This window comes from Clarias gariepinus, chromosome 15 (assembly GCF_024256425.1).
Source record: "Clarias gariepinus isolate MV-2021 ecotype Netherlands chromosome 15, CGAR_prim_01v2, whole genome shotgun sequence".
Classification (NCBI taxonomy): Eukaryota; Metazoa; Chordata; class Actinopteri; order Siluriformes; family Clariidae; genus Clarias; species Clarias gariepinus.
The window spans coordinates 8228059-8244654 of NC_071114.1; the positions used below are offsets into that span (position 1 = coordinate 8228059).

At 39.5% G+C, this 16596-nt stretch overlaps 2 protein-coding genes across 3 annotated transcripts; both read right to left on the reverse strand.

Moving 5' to 3' along the window:
* Positions 1-36: 36 nt before the first annotated feature.
* Positions 37-4440, reverse strand: cdc6 (cell division cycle 6 homolog (S. cerevisiae)). Its single transcript, XM_053512924.1, has 12 exons — positions 4345-4440; positions 3465-3822; positions 3116-3370; positions 2805-3004; positions 2545-2699; positions 2353-2459; positions 2126-2265; positions 1900-2000; positions 1737-1810; positions 1472-1647; positions 633-773; positions 37-332 (listed from the first exon to the last, which is right to left on the reverse strand). The coding sequence occupies exons 2-12, from the start codon at positions 3799-3801 to the stop codon at positions 243-245; spliced, it is 1776 nt and encodes a 591-aa protein (XP_053368899.1). The 5' UTR covers positions 3802-3822; positions 4345-4440; the 3' UTR covers positions 37-242.
* A 331-nt stretch (positions 4441-4771) lies between these two features.
* On the reverse strand, positions 4772-13395 carry wipf2a (WAS/WASL interacting protein family, member 2a). 2 transcript variants are annotated; one of them, XM_053513614.1, is made up of 8 exons: positions 13039-13395; positions 11053-11178; positions 10703-10835; positions 10391-10528; positions 8946-9536; positions 8639-8854; positions 7356-7457; positions 4772-6392 (listed from the first exon to the last, which is right to left on the reverse strand). In XM_053513614.1, exons 2-8 carry the CDS (start codon positions 11107-11109, stop codon positions 6349-6351), a joined length of 1281 nt encoding a protein of 426 aa, XP_053369589.1. In that variant the 5' UTR covers positions 11110-11178; positions 13039-13395; the 3' UTR covers positions 4772-6348. The 2 variants fall into 2 exon arrangements, with proteins under 2 accessions (XP_053369589.1, XP_053369590.1); XM_053513615.1 differs by lacking the exon at positions 13039-13395 and adding an exon at positions 12006-12946.
* Positions 13396-16596: the final 3201 nt, after the last annotated feature.

Here is a 16596-nt window from a genome sequence, read left to right on the forward strand (position 1 = left end):
AGGAATAGAGATTTAATGAAAATGTCACCACTGAGGTTGAACTTTAAAATCCTGTACATTTATTTACATATAAACGTAAATGTACACTTAATCTCAATAATAATAAAAAAAAAGCAAAGACCTTCTCCATAAAAAAAAAAAAAAGCATTTAAAAAAAAAGCATTAAAATAAATAGTGAAAAGCGAAGGTCTCAAGGTAACATGATGGCGGATGGAGGAGTATTATAGGTGTGTTAAAGGAGATCACGGCAGACCCGCAGCCAGGATGCTTCCCAGAAACGCACGATCCTTCAACGCGTTCTCTACATCCTTCTCTTCAATCTTCAGAGAGATCTATCAACGAAAACAGACAAGTTTTAATATCGGGCCAGGAACACATTTAATAAACATGCACTTCCTTTCAGAAAGTGAGCAGCAAATGTTCAAAGATAATGGTGTGGTACACACTGAGCCAATAAACTAAAAATTATTTTAAAAATGATACAAGTTCAATAGTAAATGTTTAAACCTTGTCGATGATTTAATTCTTACATGTATTAAACATTCTCTGTGGCCCAACTGCCTACTAGTCCATGATCATTCTCAGTCACTTTTGCATGCAAAGCCTCAAAATGTCTGTGAAAGGGCGTTTACCTTGGTGAGTCGTGCTTCCTTGGCCTTCTTGAGAGAGAAGATGCCTCTGCTCTCTAGTAAACTGCAGAGTGAGAGACACTCGCCTTGGCCCACACCACTGACCTGCCTCTGCTGGCACAGCTTACTGTACGTCTCGCACAGCTGCAAACACAAAAGCACAGGATTCCAGCGGTCAGTTTTCTACACCATCTCCTGCATTGGACTACAGTTCAGAAGATCCTAGGTTCAAAACCCACAACCACCAAGTTGCCACTGTTGGGCCCTTAAGCGCGGCCCTTAACCCTCAACTGCCCAGATGTATAATGAGATAAAAAAAAAAACGTAAGTTGCTCTGGATAAGAGCGTCTGCCAAATGCATGAATGTAAACTTTAATTTTTAAAAGAAATAATTTTGACAAAATCTCATTGCTTTCGTATTCCCGCATTTAAAATAAAGTAAATAAAGTTAGGCTCATTAGGCTGCGAGCCACAAATGCACTGATGAGCACTGTTGATTGTTGAACCTTTTTACTGATACTGTTCCCATACTGGCCCTCAAGAACCACAGGAAATTGTACATATTGCTGAATTTTTCAGCTGATGGGTGACCTTTGAACTTTCTCAATCTGTGATTAAGAAGGTTTCTGTTCCATACTACGTCATTTACGCTCAGGCTCGAAGTGATGAATCCATGTCTCATGGATTCAGTAATGCTTCTATTTAAGAAACTTTCACTTTCCATAGAGTATCGCACTAGGCACACCCTCAGACTGGGGAGACAGTAGCCTCGAACAGAAAGCGCTACTAAAATTAACCCAAAAGACCATTTGATTTATTTGATTCCCCCCGCCGAAGCTCACCTTGCCCAGCTGGATCTCTCGGCTCTTGCCGTTGCGTGTAAGCAGGAGCAAGCAGCAGACCAGCAATTTCTGCTGCAGAGGGAAGCTTTCTCCTTCCTCTCCCCCGCTGGAGGCCATGCGGTCTCCATACACCTCCGACAGCACCCGTGCAACCTGAGGAACACTTACACGTGAAGCTGCAACGAGAGGGGGGGGGAAATATAATGCATTTAACTCACTCGCTTCCTCTTGAGTTCACGTTTTAAGATTGTTTACTCATGCTTACCTTTTGTGTTAGTGTTTGCTGATTCAGGAGACGTTCTGGAACGGGCGTTAGACTCCACCATCTCTACAGCTCGCCTGTTTGTGCGAGGGAGGGAAATACAAATTTGAGAAATCTGGCCTAAACAAACGCTGTATAAACCACTTTAACCAGAGCTCTCGGATACCTGCAGATGTCCAATGCTTTTCTAGCGTCTCCCGAGACTGCGGACACCTTTCTGGCACAAAACTGAACAGCAGCAGCGTCGAGGACCCCTTCTCCCGTCACCTGGAAAAGTAAAAAGTTTTTCAAAAAAAAGGAAAAAGAAAGTCAAAATTTCTAGTAAGAAGTGCAAGAATGATCAATTTCAAAATGCATGACTATATATGATGTGCATGTGAGTGATGGATTACCTGTGTGAGCCGGTCCTGGACGATGGCTGCCAGCTCCTGGCGACTGTACGGTGGAAAGTGAAGCAGCTGCGGTCTGCAGTGGGGCTTCGCCTGCAGTCTGGGCAAAATACGGTCCGTCAGGTCGAGTGCGTTTGCAATACCTGAGAATTGAAAGATTAAACAAACAAAAGGGTTAACTCGAGAAACACCCGTATGTTGCGTATAAGACCACATGGCGTAGACCTTACCAATAAGACACAGCCGCGACTTAGGAAGATAAGGCCATTCAAAGATGGTATAGAGGACGTCTTGGGCTTTGCTGTCCAGCTGATCCATCTCATCCAGAACCAACAGACTGCCAGAAACACACAATCACACTTTAATTATATAAAGCCCATTGCAGATAGATAGACAGTGCCATGTATAAGAATCAGACTTACACAGTGGGGCCCGAACTGGTCAGCAGTTTCTCAAGCTTGCCGTTGCTGTAACCTCTGGACGTTCCCAGTTTTTCAGCCAGAAGGGGGAAGATCGAATGTGAGCTACGCAGGGTCATGCAGTTAATCACCACAGTCTGCACTCCTTTTAGCAAATCCTGAAAAACCAGCAACAGAATTTTTTTTATGTACCTCGCCAGTGTAGCTTTGTATAAGCAAGTATAAATTCCGTAGTCTTCCTGAGATCCGTTCTTAAATCCCACCTTGCGTTCTTGAAGCACACAGTTCAAGCAGGCACTCTTCCCCGTTCCAGGAGCTCCAGAGATGTACAAGCTAGACGGCTTACCCGGTACCACATGTTTCTCCAGGAAGGACACGATAACCCCTCGCTCCGTCTCTCGAGAGAGCAGTCGCTCAGGCACGGCTGTGTGAAGAGCCTGTTTCACACACTGGTACTGCGATTCTGAAAAAAAAGTAGCAAAAAACATTGATATTTTAAAATGTACATATATGTGTATATATACACAAACTTTTCAAACAAAAGTAGTCTATAATATGATAAACAGAACCGTACTTTTGGCAACAGGGGTCGGCGCCCTCTCTGGCGCATCAGACTCTGCTTTGGCAGGTTCTTTCAAGCATTTGGGAGAAGGACAAACTGCGGGTGAAATGGGGACTTTAAAGTCCACCGGGGCAGCCCGTGGAGGAGATGTGAAGACGGGGGTGTTCTCGTTAAAGGACAGCTTGCGAGGAGAGCCTAGTGAGGGGCATCTCTGTTTAGGAGGAGAACCAAGTAAAGACTGTGGCAGGTTGCATCTGTTCTCATCACCTATGGGGAAGATAGAAATAAACAGATCGATCAGTATTTAATACATTTTGTGTATGCACAATAAAAATTAAAAAGTGCTCAAAGTTTGTAATACCTGTACGCTTTCTGGGGCTCAGAGGGAGTCTCTCGGATGGACGCATGCTTTGGAGCGTGTGGTGTTGCGGGGACAGGGGAACGGCCCGGATGTCTGTAACGCTTGGTTTTCTGGGAGAAAGCGAAATGTTTTGGACGCCCGAAACCGGCTTCATGGGGGAAAGAGGGACACTTCTGACCCCCACGTTTGTCTTTCTGGGAGATAAAGGGATGGTCCGGGGATCCAGGGCATGCTCCGGGTCGGGCCGAGATAAACTTTTGGGTTGGGAAGTGATTCTGGAGGACTTGCGCTTGGGGAACTGAAGGGTTGGTTGTCTCTGAGAGCGAGTGCTCGGCATTTTCACCAGACCAGGATGTACCTGAGAAGAAGAATGAAATACAATTTTTCTAAAATGAAGCACACATCTGAAGTAATGCTCGTTTGCTCAATACAGTTTCATAAATTAAAAATAATAACGATAACAATGATAAATCGTGCCAGCTCAGGAGGGTATAACAAAGTCACTGTAGTTTTCTGTAGTAGATTAAAGCAGAAAACATGATTAGCTGTGAAACAGCCTGGCCTGCTCAGTGAGCTCCTCTTGGCGCCTAAACCTCATAAAAGCCAAAGTAACAAACTATTTTAAACATCAAAAAGCTTGCAAGAAACGATTAAGTAAAGTGGAAAATTAATTTGAAGTTCTGTAATTAATTCCTGACTTGTATGTAAGTCTTTGGCGAATTAGTCGACACAACTGGCTTATTCTTGTATTTGGCGCCAAGCAGCACGCCACACATCTACCACTTCCGGGTTTAAACCCCTGCACTTTATGCACAGCTCTACACATTACAGACACACGTCTCAATAAATAAATGTAACTCATGCAGTTCTTGTTTCTTACCTAATGTCAGGAAAAAACGTTGCTGCTTTTTTTTAATTGTCCCTTTCCAGTTACGAAAGCGCTCAGGCAAGCTTCTCGTCTCACACACAAGTGGCGCGCTATTCAGCTCTGAGAAACACTTTACACACCAGCTGGCGCGTTTTCGCACACTCAGCTGAGTCCTGATTGGCTAGATTAACCTCAAGGGGTGTAAACATCCAATAGGAACACCGACCCCGCCCCTTGAAGGGTTGGGCCACGTTTTAGTTGGCGGGTATTTGCTTTGTTGATAAAACTTGTGAGGGGGGAAGAATTCCCGGGAAATGTTTAAAGCCAGTGTGAATTCTCTTTATCTGAGGTGATAATATGCGATAAAATACTCGAACTTTTAGTCTTTATTAAACTTAAACGATGTATATAAGCAACAAGAACAAGCAAAAGCAGATAATATTTTCCCCCATAACCGTTTTATTTAAAATTTAACAAGACAAAGTCATACATACAAACACACACACCCTAAACGTCTCAATGTGAACATTTGGCAAGGCCACTGTAACTTACTTAAAATTACAATCAGCCAAGAAAAATGTGAAAAGGACATATATCATAATATGTCCCCTGGTCAATAAACAAAAAAAGGGTCCTGGTATTAAACCAGGCTTTATCCTTTGCTATTAATATTCTTCTGTCATATGCTCAATTATAGGCTGTTGTTTAATTCTCTATCATACATTATACACAATATTCTTTTATACACATTAAAATTCCTACCTACATATAGTGTTTTATACATTACATTTAGATTTTGCATTAAAAAATGGTATCAGTAAATTAGTGAAAGATTGGAAACAGTCAATTCTGCTTGAGCATTCTACGTATTCCAAAGTAATTCGAGATAAAAACCGGAGAAGACTGTGGTATTTTCAGCAGCACAGTTCGCACCACACGTATACAAGCAGGCCCTTTACACAAACATGGCAGAGCCTACTGTAAATACATAGTGGGCTTAGTGGCACTTAGGGTATGCATTTGGTCAGTTTTACAGAAGTGGTTAAAATCTGCTAAATCAATACCTATAAAAAAAAAAAATCCCTTTTCACAGATAGAAATAATGCATTTGCACGTTTGGCAACCCACTTTAGCTGAAAAATAAAACAAATGGTTGCTTAACTATTCATCCACATCAATTTCATAGATGAAGTGTAGAAGTATTTAGGGTTTGTACAATGAAAAATTGTATAGCCCCCCAAAACATTCATGTTGGCCAAATAATCAACATGATTTTTTTTAATAACAGTTATAAACTTTTTATCTAATAATGACACATTTGATCCCTTATGAGAGAAACAGATGATACAGTAATTCTATTTTTTTTTCATTATTATTCTGTGACAAAAAAAGTCACTATTTACGTGTTATAATGCAACGATTGTCTACTGATTACCTTCTACAATCTCTCCTTGCACTCTAATAGTGTTAATGATGATTAACAAGTGCTACAAAAATGGTACTATGGTATCTGTTACACAAAGAATGTGGAATGCATATATAAGCTTGTGTAGTTTGGGTCCTCTTAACACTTAACAGAATGAACATATGAACTGATCAGGACCATGACACTTTACAGTGTTCTCTGGTCTCGAGGTACATCCGGCTGGAGCTTTTCAGACATCATGTAGTGTGCTTAAAACATTCATTATATTTTAGATGTACGAAAAAGTGTCTTTTTTTCACTTGGAATGCATAGTTACTATTTATTTATAAACGCAACTTCTAAATCTTTTAAACATATGTGCAAAAGTTTGGTCACATTATTATTATTATTATTATTGTTATTATTAACTAATGGCCTAAATCCTCCTCACCTGAGAATATTTCAGTTAGTCAGGTAAAGTTTCATTTTGCATTCTGCTAAAAGACAGCTTCTGGTCTCTTTTGCATACAGCGGTGATAGTGTGTGTACATGTATATGTGTATAATTCGATTCCACAATAAGGTTTAGCCATTTTTCTCTTTGAGTGCACATCATCTCCCAACAGGTGGCGCAGGTGGAGCTCCTCGCGTCATGGCTGTAGTGTGACAGAATGCAGAAAGTTTATCAGGCATGGTGGCAAAGCAGCATGAGAGGAAAAAAACACTCAGGTAAAGTATAGATATACAAAACCATTTATCTCACATACTCACGAGTCTTGGGAGAGTCCAGACCCTCTTTAACAACTGATTGTTTACCGACAAGAACTCTTTTGGCTTGTGTATTTATTCATGTAGAGCCCAAAATTAGCCCTTAAAAAGTGTACATTCTCAATGCAATTTAGACAGAGAGAGACGGAACCACCCTTATACCCTTATTTGCTGTGACCAATAACAACCTGACCTCACATTCTCACATTCATCTGACAAAAATAACAGATGAAAACAGAAAATAAAAGATGATTTCTCTAATCCCACCTCTGCGTTTTGATTCTTTACAAGAATTTTTATGACCGGTTGGATCAAAGGTTCTCAACTCTGTCCCAGGAGGACACCCTGCCTCTCTAATGTTTTCGGAGCTCCGAGCACACCTGGTTTAACAAATCAACTAATTAACAGTCTTTTCTGATTTGAAGTGGGTTTGTAAGAGCAGGGGTTTGTGCAAGACAACGGATACTTTACTGTATGTAAAAGTAAGCCAATCAGTGCTCCTTCTTTTACCATCAGGCCACTTAGGGAAAGCCTGAAAAAAAGACTGATGGGATTAAGCTGTTCTCACTGAGCTGTGTGATCCGGAATAGAATCAAGTTAGCTTATCAAAGGTTCACACCCCTCCGCTCATTCGGATTGTTCTGGATATAGCTTGACTGTTCCAACTGACATCGTTACATGATGCCAGTTTTGGTCTTATATTCTAATTATAAGTGGAATATTACGGCTCATGTAAATGCACTTACTGAAATGCTTTTCTCATTTTGTGGATATATTGCAGAAACTGTTAAATGTTTAATATATATAGCTGGGAGGAATGCTTTGAAAAGAAAAAAAAACCTGATGCTCACCTTTATTGGTTTTACTGGGATAGATTTTTGTGAACTGTCTGTACTCTTCTGGAGGTGGCAGATCCTCAACAGGATGGAAGGAGTACTTGGATTCAAAGTCATCTGGGAAACAAGGATACACAAGAACAGTTTTATACTTACCTATTGAAGAAATATACACTTCTATACTACACAAATGGAATGCTTTATTTGCATTTGAAAAGGTTTTTTATGAAGCAGCTGAGGGAGTTTTTCAAACAATAAATGAGTTTTTCATAAAATGAATTGTTTTTAAAACGTGAACTCATTTTCGAGGAGGTGCTTACTTATTCCCGTAAGTAACTTCTACTTATCGCATGTTATCTGTATATCAGCAACAACAGCACATAAAGTACCCTAGATGATCTAGGCCATAGCCATATTATTACTTTATATACCATTAGTTTCTCTTTCATCATAAATAAAAAAAAATTAAAGAAAAAGAAATACAACTAATTCCCTTTTCTACACTTTCCAAAATGTTTAACCATGAACTTCACCTGTGAGTCAAACAATAAGTACTATAGACATGCTTCTTCCCAAACAATTGAAATTCAGATGATGATCTCTGTATTGGTTTACATGAAGAGGAACTGCAGAGGCTCAATTTGAATTCCTAGGAGATCATTTGACTGTAGTGCTATTTCCTGCCCCTGATAACACCCAAAGTTAAAAAACTATGATTAGACACTAATGTTTGAAGGCAAACATCTAAACTTGACCTCTCGTGTACTCTCAGGCTGCTTTCATAATCTTCAATCCAAAAAAATCTTAAATCTTGTTGTCACACAAAGTCATAAAACCTGGTTTTATAATATTCTGCTGAATACTGTGAAAAAAAATCGCAGCAATGGATCTAGTAGCCTGCAGCGGTCTATGAAACGTTTCGGACTGCACATGGTGCTAAGCTTAGATTATATGTGTAAATCATAGCTTGGAAATAAACACTATATGCTTAGTTTACAGGGACAGATGTAATCATATCAGCAGTTGTGCATGTTAACATAAATGACACCTGAACTTTATGGTTCTCCCAATTTTTTCATTTCATGTTTTTACTGATTAACAGGATTTTCCCCAAACTGCACACAAACACACATATATACTGTAGCATTAGAATGTCCCCTTCACTGAGGCCCAAGACATATTCCAGAATAACAATGCCACTGTGCAATTCAAATGGTTTGGCCCTTTTTTAAATTCAAATACGGAAACAAAATGTGATCTTGTTTGGAAATGTTTTCAATAAGGTAATGCAGACTCACCAGTGAAACTCCTAGGGACAGGCGCATGTCCGTTTCGCATAGGTGGAGGTGGGGGAGGATGTGATGTGGGTTGGCGACCAGAAGAGACAGGTGGCGGGTGCCTCGATCGGCTCTCGTAGGAATTTTGCGAGCTACCACTTTGTACGCGGGCCGGGGGAGGAGGAGGGGGTGCGTCACGAGTCCCATTCCGCGATGCAGCAGGGGGACCTTGAGGGCCTTTAATAATAAAAACAATCATGCTAATTTTTTTTTAAAGAAGCATAGGAATTTTTACAAACATTTCTAACAGAAAATAACTCTGAGTTACCATGTTTGCGTCCTGGAGGGTCTCGAGCTGGCGGTGGTGGTCGGTTGTTTTGCTGGGATGGAGGCGGTGGTGGTGGTGGGGCTTGGCTACGAGCGTGGCCACTGCTCCTCCTATGAAGCGAGTTCCGCCTCTGGGGCAACTCAGGTGGTGGATCACCATTAGCCACTGAAGGGGGCTGTCGGTAAGGAGGAGGGGGTGGTAGAGATGATGCAATTACAGGTGAAGAGCGAGAAGTAGCTTTTGCCAGTGCTTCACGTGCAGGTGATGGAGGAGGAGGTGCTCTGTTTGTACTAGGTGGTGGAAGGGGCTTCTCTACCCCATAAGAACGACCAGAGCTCTGACTGGGAGTGGGAGGGGGAGGGGGGTTATTTCCACGGCGATTGAAAGGCGGGGGAGGAGGAGGGGCAGAGCTGCTGGGTTTCGCAGAGCTGCCGCCGCTGCTCGGTTTCAAAATGTCAGGTAGCGATGGGCGAGGATTCCTAGGTTGCTGAGGGGGTGAGGATCTGTCTTCACTTGGTTGCTGACTCGTAGGACGTGGCATAGCGGGACGCGAACCTGGAGGCCGAAGTGCTGCTCTGCCAGCGGTGCCGTCTGTAAATAATACAACGGCATCAACACCATTTGCTATTTAATCCATATTAAATTGCTGAATTGTTTGGTAAAAAAAAAAAAACTTTTTTAGTCCCTCCAAAATAAAGCCGATTATTAATATACTATAACAATAGTTTCGTTTGACACAAAGACCAAAACATAGCATGGGTTTGCTCCTTGTAATTCAGTTTTTCCTAGTTTGGGAATCGTACATTTTATTTTAAGAGGCATGATAAATAGACTGGCTCAAAACCAGGTACCGATTCAAACCCAAAGTGCAAAATAATACTTCTTGACCTTAAACAAAAAAAAACAACTCTTTTCAGCTATAGGAGGATTTTCACATGTTCCCTTCAGGTTCTTCTCATACCTCCCAAAAACAAACCACTTGATGGATTGATTATGCCAAATTGCCAAATAGGTGTGAAGTAATTTGTTAAAGTCTGCATGCAATGTGCGGTTTATCCTCATACACCCTGGATAAGAGGCACACAGTGCTCCCATGATAGGCTCTGGGTCCACCACAATTCTGACCAGGATAACAAGAAAGTGTAGTAATAAATATTTTTACACAAAACAGTTTTGCAATATTTTTAACGCAATATAAAATATTAAAGTTAAATAGTCTATAGCTTAACTAATATGTATGAGATTTTAAGTTTAAAAAATTCCATCAGATTTATTTAAAGCTTAACCAGGCTTTATGAAAGTGTAATTGTTTTAAAGAATGAGTTAAATTTGTGAAACATCTCATCAAATTTGACAAACTCAGGAATTTATTAAGAGAATAACTCAAGTAACTACTCCTAAAGATGACTAGCAGTCATACTTTGTTAAGGACCTTATAAAACTACCTCCCACTGGACGAAGTTTGGGCACTCCTCCACTAAACAAGCCTCCCATTGGCATTGGTCCAGAGCCACCACCAAAGCCCCCTCCACTTCCTCCTCCTCCTCCACTGCTGCCGCCGCCACCTCCACCCCCTCCAGATTCTAAGAAGACACACGCGCGCGCGCACACACACACACACACACACACACACACACACACACACACACACACACACACAAGATGGATGATTAGCCATAATGAAGGTCTAGTCAAACATTAATGTTTCCTCTTTAATAAGTTCTCTTGATTGTGCTGCTCTTATCTCGGCGACCTACTCTCAAGAGCAGGCGCACTTCTGTCATTGGCGTTTGTGACTTTTTTCAGCCTGGCCCCTTTGCATATGTCTGACAACAGGGCTCCTCTTCCTTTAGCTTCATCACGTGACAGCTTGGGAGGGGTAGTGTTGGCCTGTACACCAAAAAAAAGCAAAAAAGGGATTCATTCTTGACAGAGGTTCAAATCAAGCCACATCTAAATCAGTTAACCTTATTGTATCATTATGTCATACAACACCATTGTAATGCTCAGTGCAACACAATGGAATCTGAATAAATAATAAATGAAATGGCATTAGTGAACATAGAAATTCAGAGACTGTATGGTGAATGCTTTGTACTGCAGCTACCTGGCTGAAAGTAGGGGGAGGTGGAGGTCCAGGAGGAGGTGGTGGAGGAATAGGCATTTTGCCGGTTTTCCAAGTTTGGTTACTACCACCTCAGTCTCAGCAGCTGTGTTTCTGCTCACAAAAGCTCTGCAAATCAAAGACATGAAATTGAAATTAAACATGAAATTGTTTTAAATATTTTTTTCATGCTCATGTGTTTGTTCATTTAATTTAGACAAAAAAAAATTGGCATCCTAAAACAAATATAAAACATTTCACTTGTGCTAGTAATTTTTCTAACCCACCCAATCAGAAAAAAAAAATTAACCGTATTTTTCTCATCACTGACTTCCTATTACATGCACACCTTTTTTACCTTGAATTATTTAATCTAAAATCTAATAATGATTCATTTAATTACCTTAAATTACTTTGGAAGTACACTACATTCATAATTCCAGGTGAAAACAAACTGCATATTAAAAGGTTGCAGCTTTTATGATATCACCCAAACATCAAGAAAAAATATAGAGGACGTTCCAACAGTCTTCACACATATCTGGGAGAAATTACCACCCCCTGATCCAGACATGAGAATGATTTCAATACATTCATCTTTGGCCAAAGTCATTCTTAAAAAACATATCTAATATTAACCAAGTATAAAAACCAAATATTTCCTCACACTTTTTAAACTTTTTTTCAAATATATTTTTTATGATTCTGTAAAGTTAGTTTGCAATAATGACCACTGTTAAAAGTACTAAAAATTCTGATTTAAAAAGTTTCTAATTTGTATTGGGCTTTTTGGAATTCCCTATAGTAGCACATTTAATATATTTTTTTATTGTTGAGGGTGTGTAAATATTTGAACAGAGCTTTGACACTGACTGCACTATAAAGTACCCGATTCTATATTTTACATGCAAATAAAACTAAACATATTCAAAGGAGGGGGAAAAAAACTAACAAACTTGTTTTGTCGTTTCCTCCTTCCTGCTTATCACTAAAGCTCCCCAAACCAGTCCGATAGGATGCTGATTAGGCTTTCCATTCCCCTGTACTTTCCAAACTTTTTTGAACACGGTGTAAACGAACACTCTCCCTCTGTCTTCTATACAAGACATAAACTCAGATATGAACGATACGCTGCTTCGTCAAGTTCCAAGTGGAATGTTGCTTAGCAGGATCACCAGCAACCAAACCAGCAATAGAGGTGTGAGGCTGGAAACAAGAAATGCAGCTCGTGTGATTAAACATGCTCTGTGCATAAAAACGAAATGTATGCATTTATATATCTCAGAAATGATAGAAATTTACAATTAAATTAAAGCAAGCCTGTCCTGGACAGTCTGTCAGAACAATCTTGAGGGGTAGAATTGTTGAACTTGTTGAAAAATTTCTGTATAAGATTAATACTGTCTATAATGACTACATCTTAAAGAGGATGTGCATGTCTGTTGTTAGATCTCATAGAGCAGATGACAGATTTGCAGTCTGAGGTTCTCTGTGGTTTCCTGTTCTCAGGTGAGTCTGACCAACATGGCACGCGCCTGCTGATCCTTCTAAATGATCATCAACGTCATACATTAAACAAAAGGTTTTACAAGCATGTAACACACACACACGTACACACATACATACAGACACAGCTAAACAACCTGACTTGAGCACTGTCTGAAATCAATGCTTCTCGAAAGCATATTCATTCCAGTACACGAACGAGGAAATGGCCCGGCAGGTAAATGGCGATGTTTGTGAAGCAGCAAAACAAGTCAAAGTCACATTAACAGTGCGCTCACACTGGCACAACACACTGACGAGAATCGCTGTTAAATATTTTTGTTTGGTTTTTTTGGGGTGGAAAAAGAGCGAGAACTTTAATAACTTAAGAGCTGTCTTCTGTGCAGTAAACTCCTGCTGTATGCTAGAAACCGAAATGCTTGATAAAACATTAAGAAACCCATAAACATGTTTTTCAGGCGTTTCCCTCGTCTGTGTTCTTACCTGGGGCTAGTCAGCCGTTCTTGTCTCCAGCAGCATTGAAAGAAACCGGGTTATTTTTTTTTAAATATATATATACACACACAACACTGACCAGTTCAAGAAAACAAACCTAAGAACTAAATCACTAACGCTAAGGCTAACGAGTCGGAGAACTGGAGCTTCATGGCTCGTTCGCTTCAGCAGCCCTGTGCCAAAGTATAACACGAAACTAATAAAACTATCACTCTCAACTAAACACGAACAACAACAAAAAAGAATAAAATCCTCAAGCGAGTTTAGTGAAGCGGCTGCTTTTAATGCTCCAGCAGCGAACCCAGCCAGCGCCGAGAAACCCGGAAGTGAGTGAGACAAAATGGAGGCAGAGGGCCGAATACCTCCGACTAGCGCCGAAAGCTCTTTCAGCCAGCTACGTGGACATTCTGACTATTCACTACCAAAAGTCCCCCAGCCCCTAAACACATCTCTAAATCAATAAACTTTTAACAAAGCCAGTCTTCAGTAGTGTAAACATCATCATAATATTATTAGCACATACACTTGTTTCTTCGCAACAGCAAGTGCTAGCAAACAAGTAGAGTACTGAATAATTTTTCAGATATTCTGGCTCATACTGTATCAGTTAAGGGATGATATTAACTCTCATAACTCTTAAAATTAAACTTGACTAATTGTAATTATTTCACGCAAACTTGTGTTTAACAATACAAAATACATTCAGGCAGGTGGTATGTTGGCGTAGTGGTTAGTGCTGTGACCTCGCACCTCTAGGGTCGAGGGTCGATTTGTGTGCGCAGAGTTTGTGTGTTTTCCCCATGCTTGTTGGGGTTCCTCTGGGTACTCTGGTTTCCTCCAACGACATGCAGATTAGGCTTACTGGTGTTCCCAAATTGCCAATTTTTTGTGTGTATTTGCGTGTTACCTTGACACAGTCACAGCATACAGTAAAAGTTACGGATGACGCTTTCTACCGTCACAGTCAAAGCAATGTTTGATAACCCACATCTTACTGTTTAAAAAGTTTATAGAATTAAGATTTTTTTTTCTAATTTAATTTGATTTGGCAGAGGCTTTACACCACATGCTTTTCTTGATATAGAACTCTCCACTTTATCCAGACTCAGGACGGATACTGACAAGCCATGGTTCCCTGGCATGGAAGAAAACCTTGGTCTTCCCTGGAAAATACTCCCAGAGATACTCCCACTGTACTAAGGGATTATTAATGTATGTCATAATATCAATAAAATATAACATTTGAAATAATCTAAAAACTAATAGAGAACTTAATTTCCTTCTCTTTCCTATAATCCTCAGGATGATTTTTATGGATGATGTAATGTCCTGGTGAACTTGCGGAATATTCCAAATGTTTCACATGGGTGAATGTGTTCAGGTAAGAGGGTTAACACTAATGAAGCACTAATAAAATGTAATTTTTTTGCACCTGTAAAATATGTCAAACAGATTTATACAGGACTGCAGAATATAATAAACAGCCGTATATTTTACAGATATGTGTGTAAATATATGAGGATAAATAAAAAACGGAGCCTTTAGAACTAATTTATAAAACACAAATACAGTGAAACCTTGAATTACGAGAGCATAATTCGTTAAAGAAGAGAATTCCAAAACACTCGTAAACCAAATCAAAATTCATTATTTCCCCATAAGAAATAATGGAAACTTAAATTATTCATTCCACAGCCTTAGAAAATAAATACATAAAAATAATTAACACAAAATATAAATTAAATATAAAACAAATTAACCTGAACTTTACCTTTAAAATCCCGACAGATAAGTGTTTCCGTTCTCCGCCTTTCTCGTCTTACATACTTACCATTTCTCCACTCTTTTCACACATGCGCACACAACGGAAAGACTGTTTTATCCTAAAAATAAACAGGAAATCTCTCTAATGACACTTGATTGAGAGACATACTAACAGAATTACTGTTGTAAATTAAAACTAAAACAAATTGACCTGCACTTTACCTTTAAAAAGAATAGCGAAAGAGCAGTGTTTCTCTATAGAGCAGAGAGAAAGCGTGTGTGTGTGAGTCTGTGTGTCTGTGAGGGGAAAACTTGAGGGGTCTGTGTGTGTGTGTGGTGGGGGGGCACGGTGTCCAATGACGCACACGCACACAGACACACGGAGCAGGCTGAGCCTTGAGCAGAGAAAGAAAATGGATCTTTAACCTCTTTAATGAGACTTGCTTTTGCTTCACACACGCACTGTACACACACGCACTGTACACACACGCATACAGACACAAAATAAAAAATGTTTTACGCACACACACGTTGTCACAGTGTTATAGTAAACAGTACATTTATATTGATTATACCAGTGAGAGACACGCACTAAGACCGAGCAGGGGAGAAGTTACCCACAATTCCGCAGCGCAAGAGAGAGAAATGGACATGGACACTCATGAACATTACTCATCTGTGCACACACCCCTACGCACTGTAGATTGGACAATCATGGACATAGCACATTTGCACACACAATGCACATTTGCACACACTTGCACACATATTGCACAATTGACATATTGCACAAACAATGCTCAATTGCACACTTCATTCATTCCACATATTATTTGAATTTAAATTCATTTTTGTTTGTACAGATAGGTTTACAATTCTTAAATCTTGAAAACATGTATATTTTGTTAAACTTTCTTATAGTTAAGATATTTATTTATTTATTGACTCTTTTCTATTTTTATATTTCTCGTTATTATTTCTTTAAATTTCGTTAAATAATTTTTTTTTTAGGTCACGGATGGTTGTGTAAGCATTTCACTGCATATCGTACTGTGTATGACTGTGTACTGTATGTGACAAATAAAATTTTAATTTAAAAACGTTGGCTCAGTTATAATCACGTGGCACTCGCTCGTAAACCAAGACTTGTTTGTTTTCCAGGTCAAAATTTATAAAAAAAAATCTTCACTCGTCTTGCGGAACTCGCAATTCGAGGTTTCACTGTACATCATTTTTCAACATCTACTCTCCTTACTTTTTAATACACTTTGTCCATCTCTCAATAAATTTCCATATTGTCTCATTAACCCTTTAAGACCTGCCATAGATGAGCTCCGCCAGACTGTATCTTAGTATTTGTACATAATGTAGTGTCATTGGGAGCATTATATTGCAATCCTTATACCCTCATTTTTGATGCAATATCATTTTGTTCAATATCAATTGCTTAAGTTCAGTTAATTCCAATAAAAAGAACAAGTTCTACCTACATGTTGTTTTAAAAATACTGAGATCTCACAAATGTCAAACTCAAACTTATCAATGCGAGAAAAAAAATTCAGAAAGGGTCAAATGGCCCTATCTTTTTAGAGTTTTAGAAAAATTTGGAGTTAAAGAAAATTTCATAAAATGGGTTAAAGTCATTTATAACAACTCAAAGGCAGAGATTTAGACTAATAGAAGTATCTCCAAACCAATCAAAATTAGCAAAGGATGTCGACGAGGATGTCCGCTCTCTCCTTTGTTATTCACACTAGCAATTGAACCATTAGCAATTGGAAT

Excerpts from the sequence above, each read along its gene's own strand:
- cdc6 (XM_053512924.1), bottom strand. The coding sequence starts at position 3,801 with ATGCCGAGCACTCGCTCTCAGAGACAACCAACCCTTCAGTTCCCCAAG. Across the intron at positions 1,648-1,736 it reads AGCAAACACTAACACAAAAG|CTTCACGTGTAAGTGTTCCT; the intron begins GTAAGCATGAGT and ends CTCTCGTTGCAG. Across the intron at positions 333-632 it reads AGGAAGCACGACTCACCAAG|ATCTCTCTGAAGATTGAAGA; the intron begins GTAAACGCCCTT and ends TTTCGTTGATAG.
- wipf2a (XM_053513614.1), bottom strand. The coding sequence starts at position 11,109 with ATGCCTATTCCTCCACCACCTCCTCCTGGACCTCCACCTCCCCCTACT. Across the intron at positions 9,537-10,390 it reads CAAACTTCGTCCAGTGGGAG|ACGGCACCGCTGGCAGAGCA; the intron begins GTAGTTTTATAA and ends TATTATTTACAG. Across the intron at positions 7,458-8,638 it reads TGTCCCTAGGAGTTTCACTG|ATGACTTTGAATCCAAGTAC; the intron begins GTGAGTCTGCAT and ends CTTGTTTCCCAG.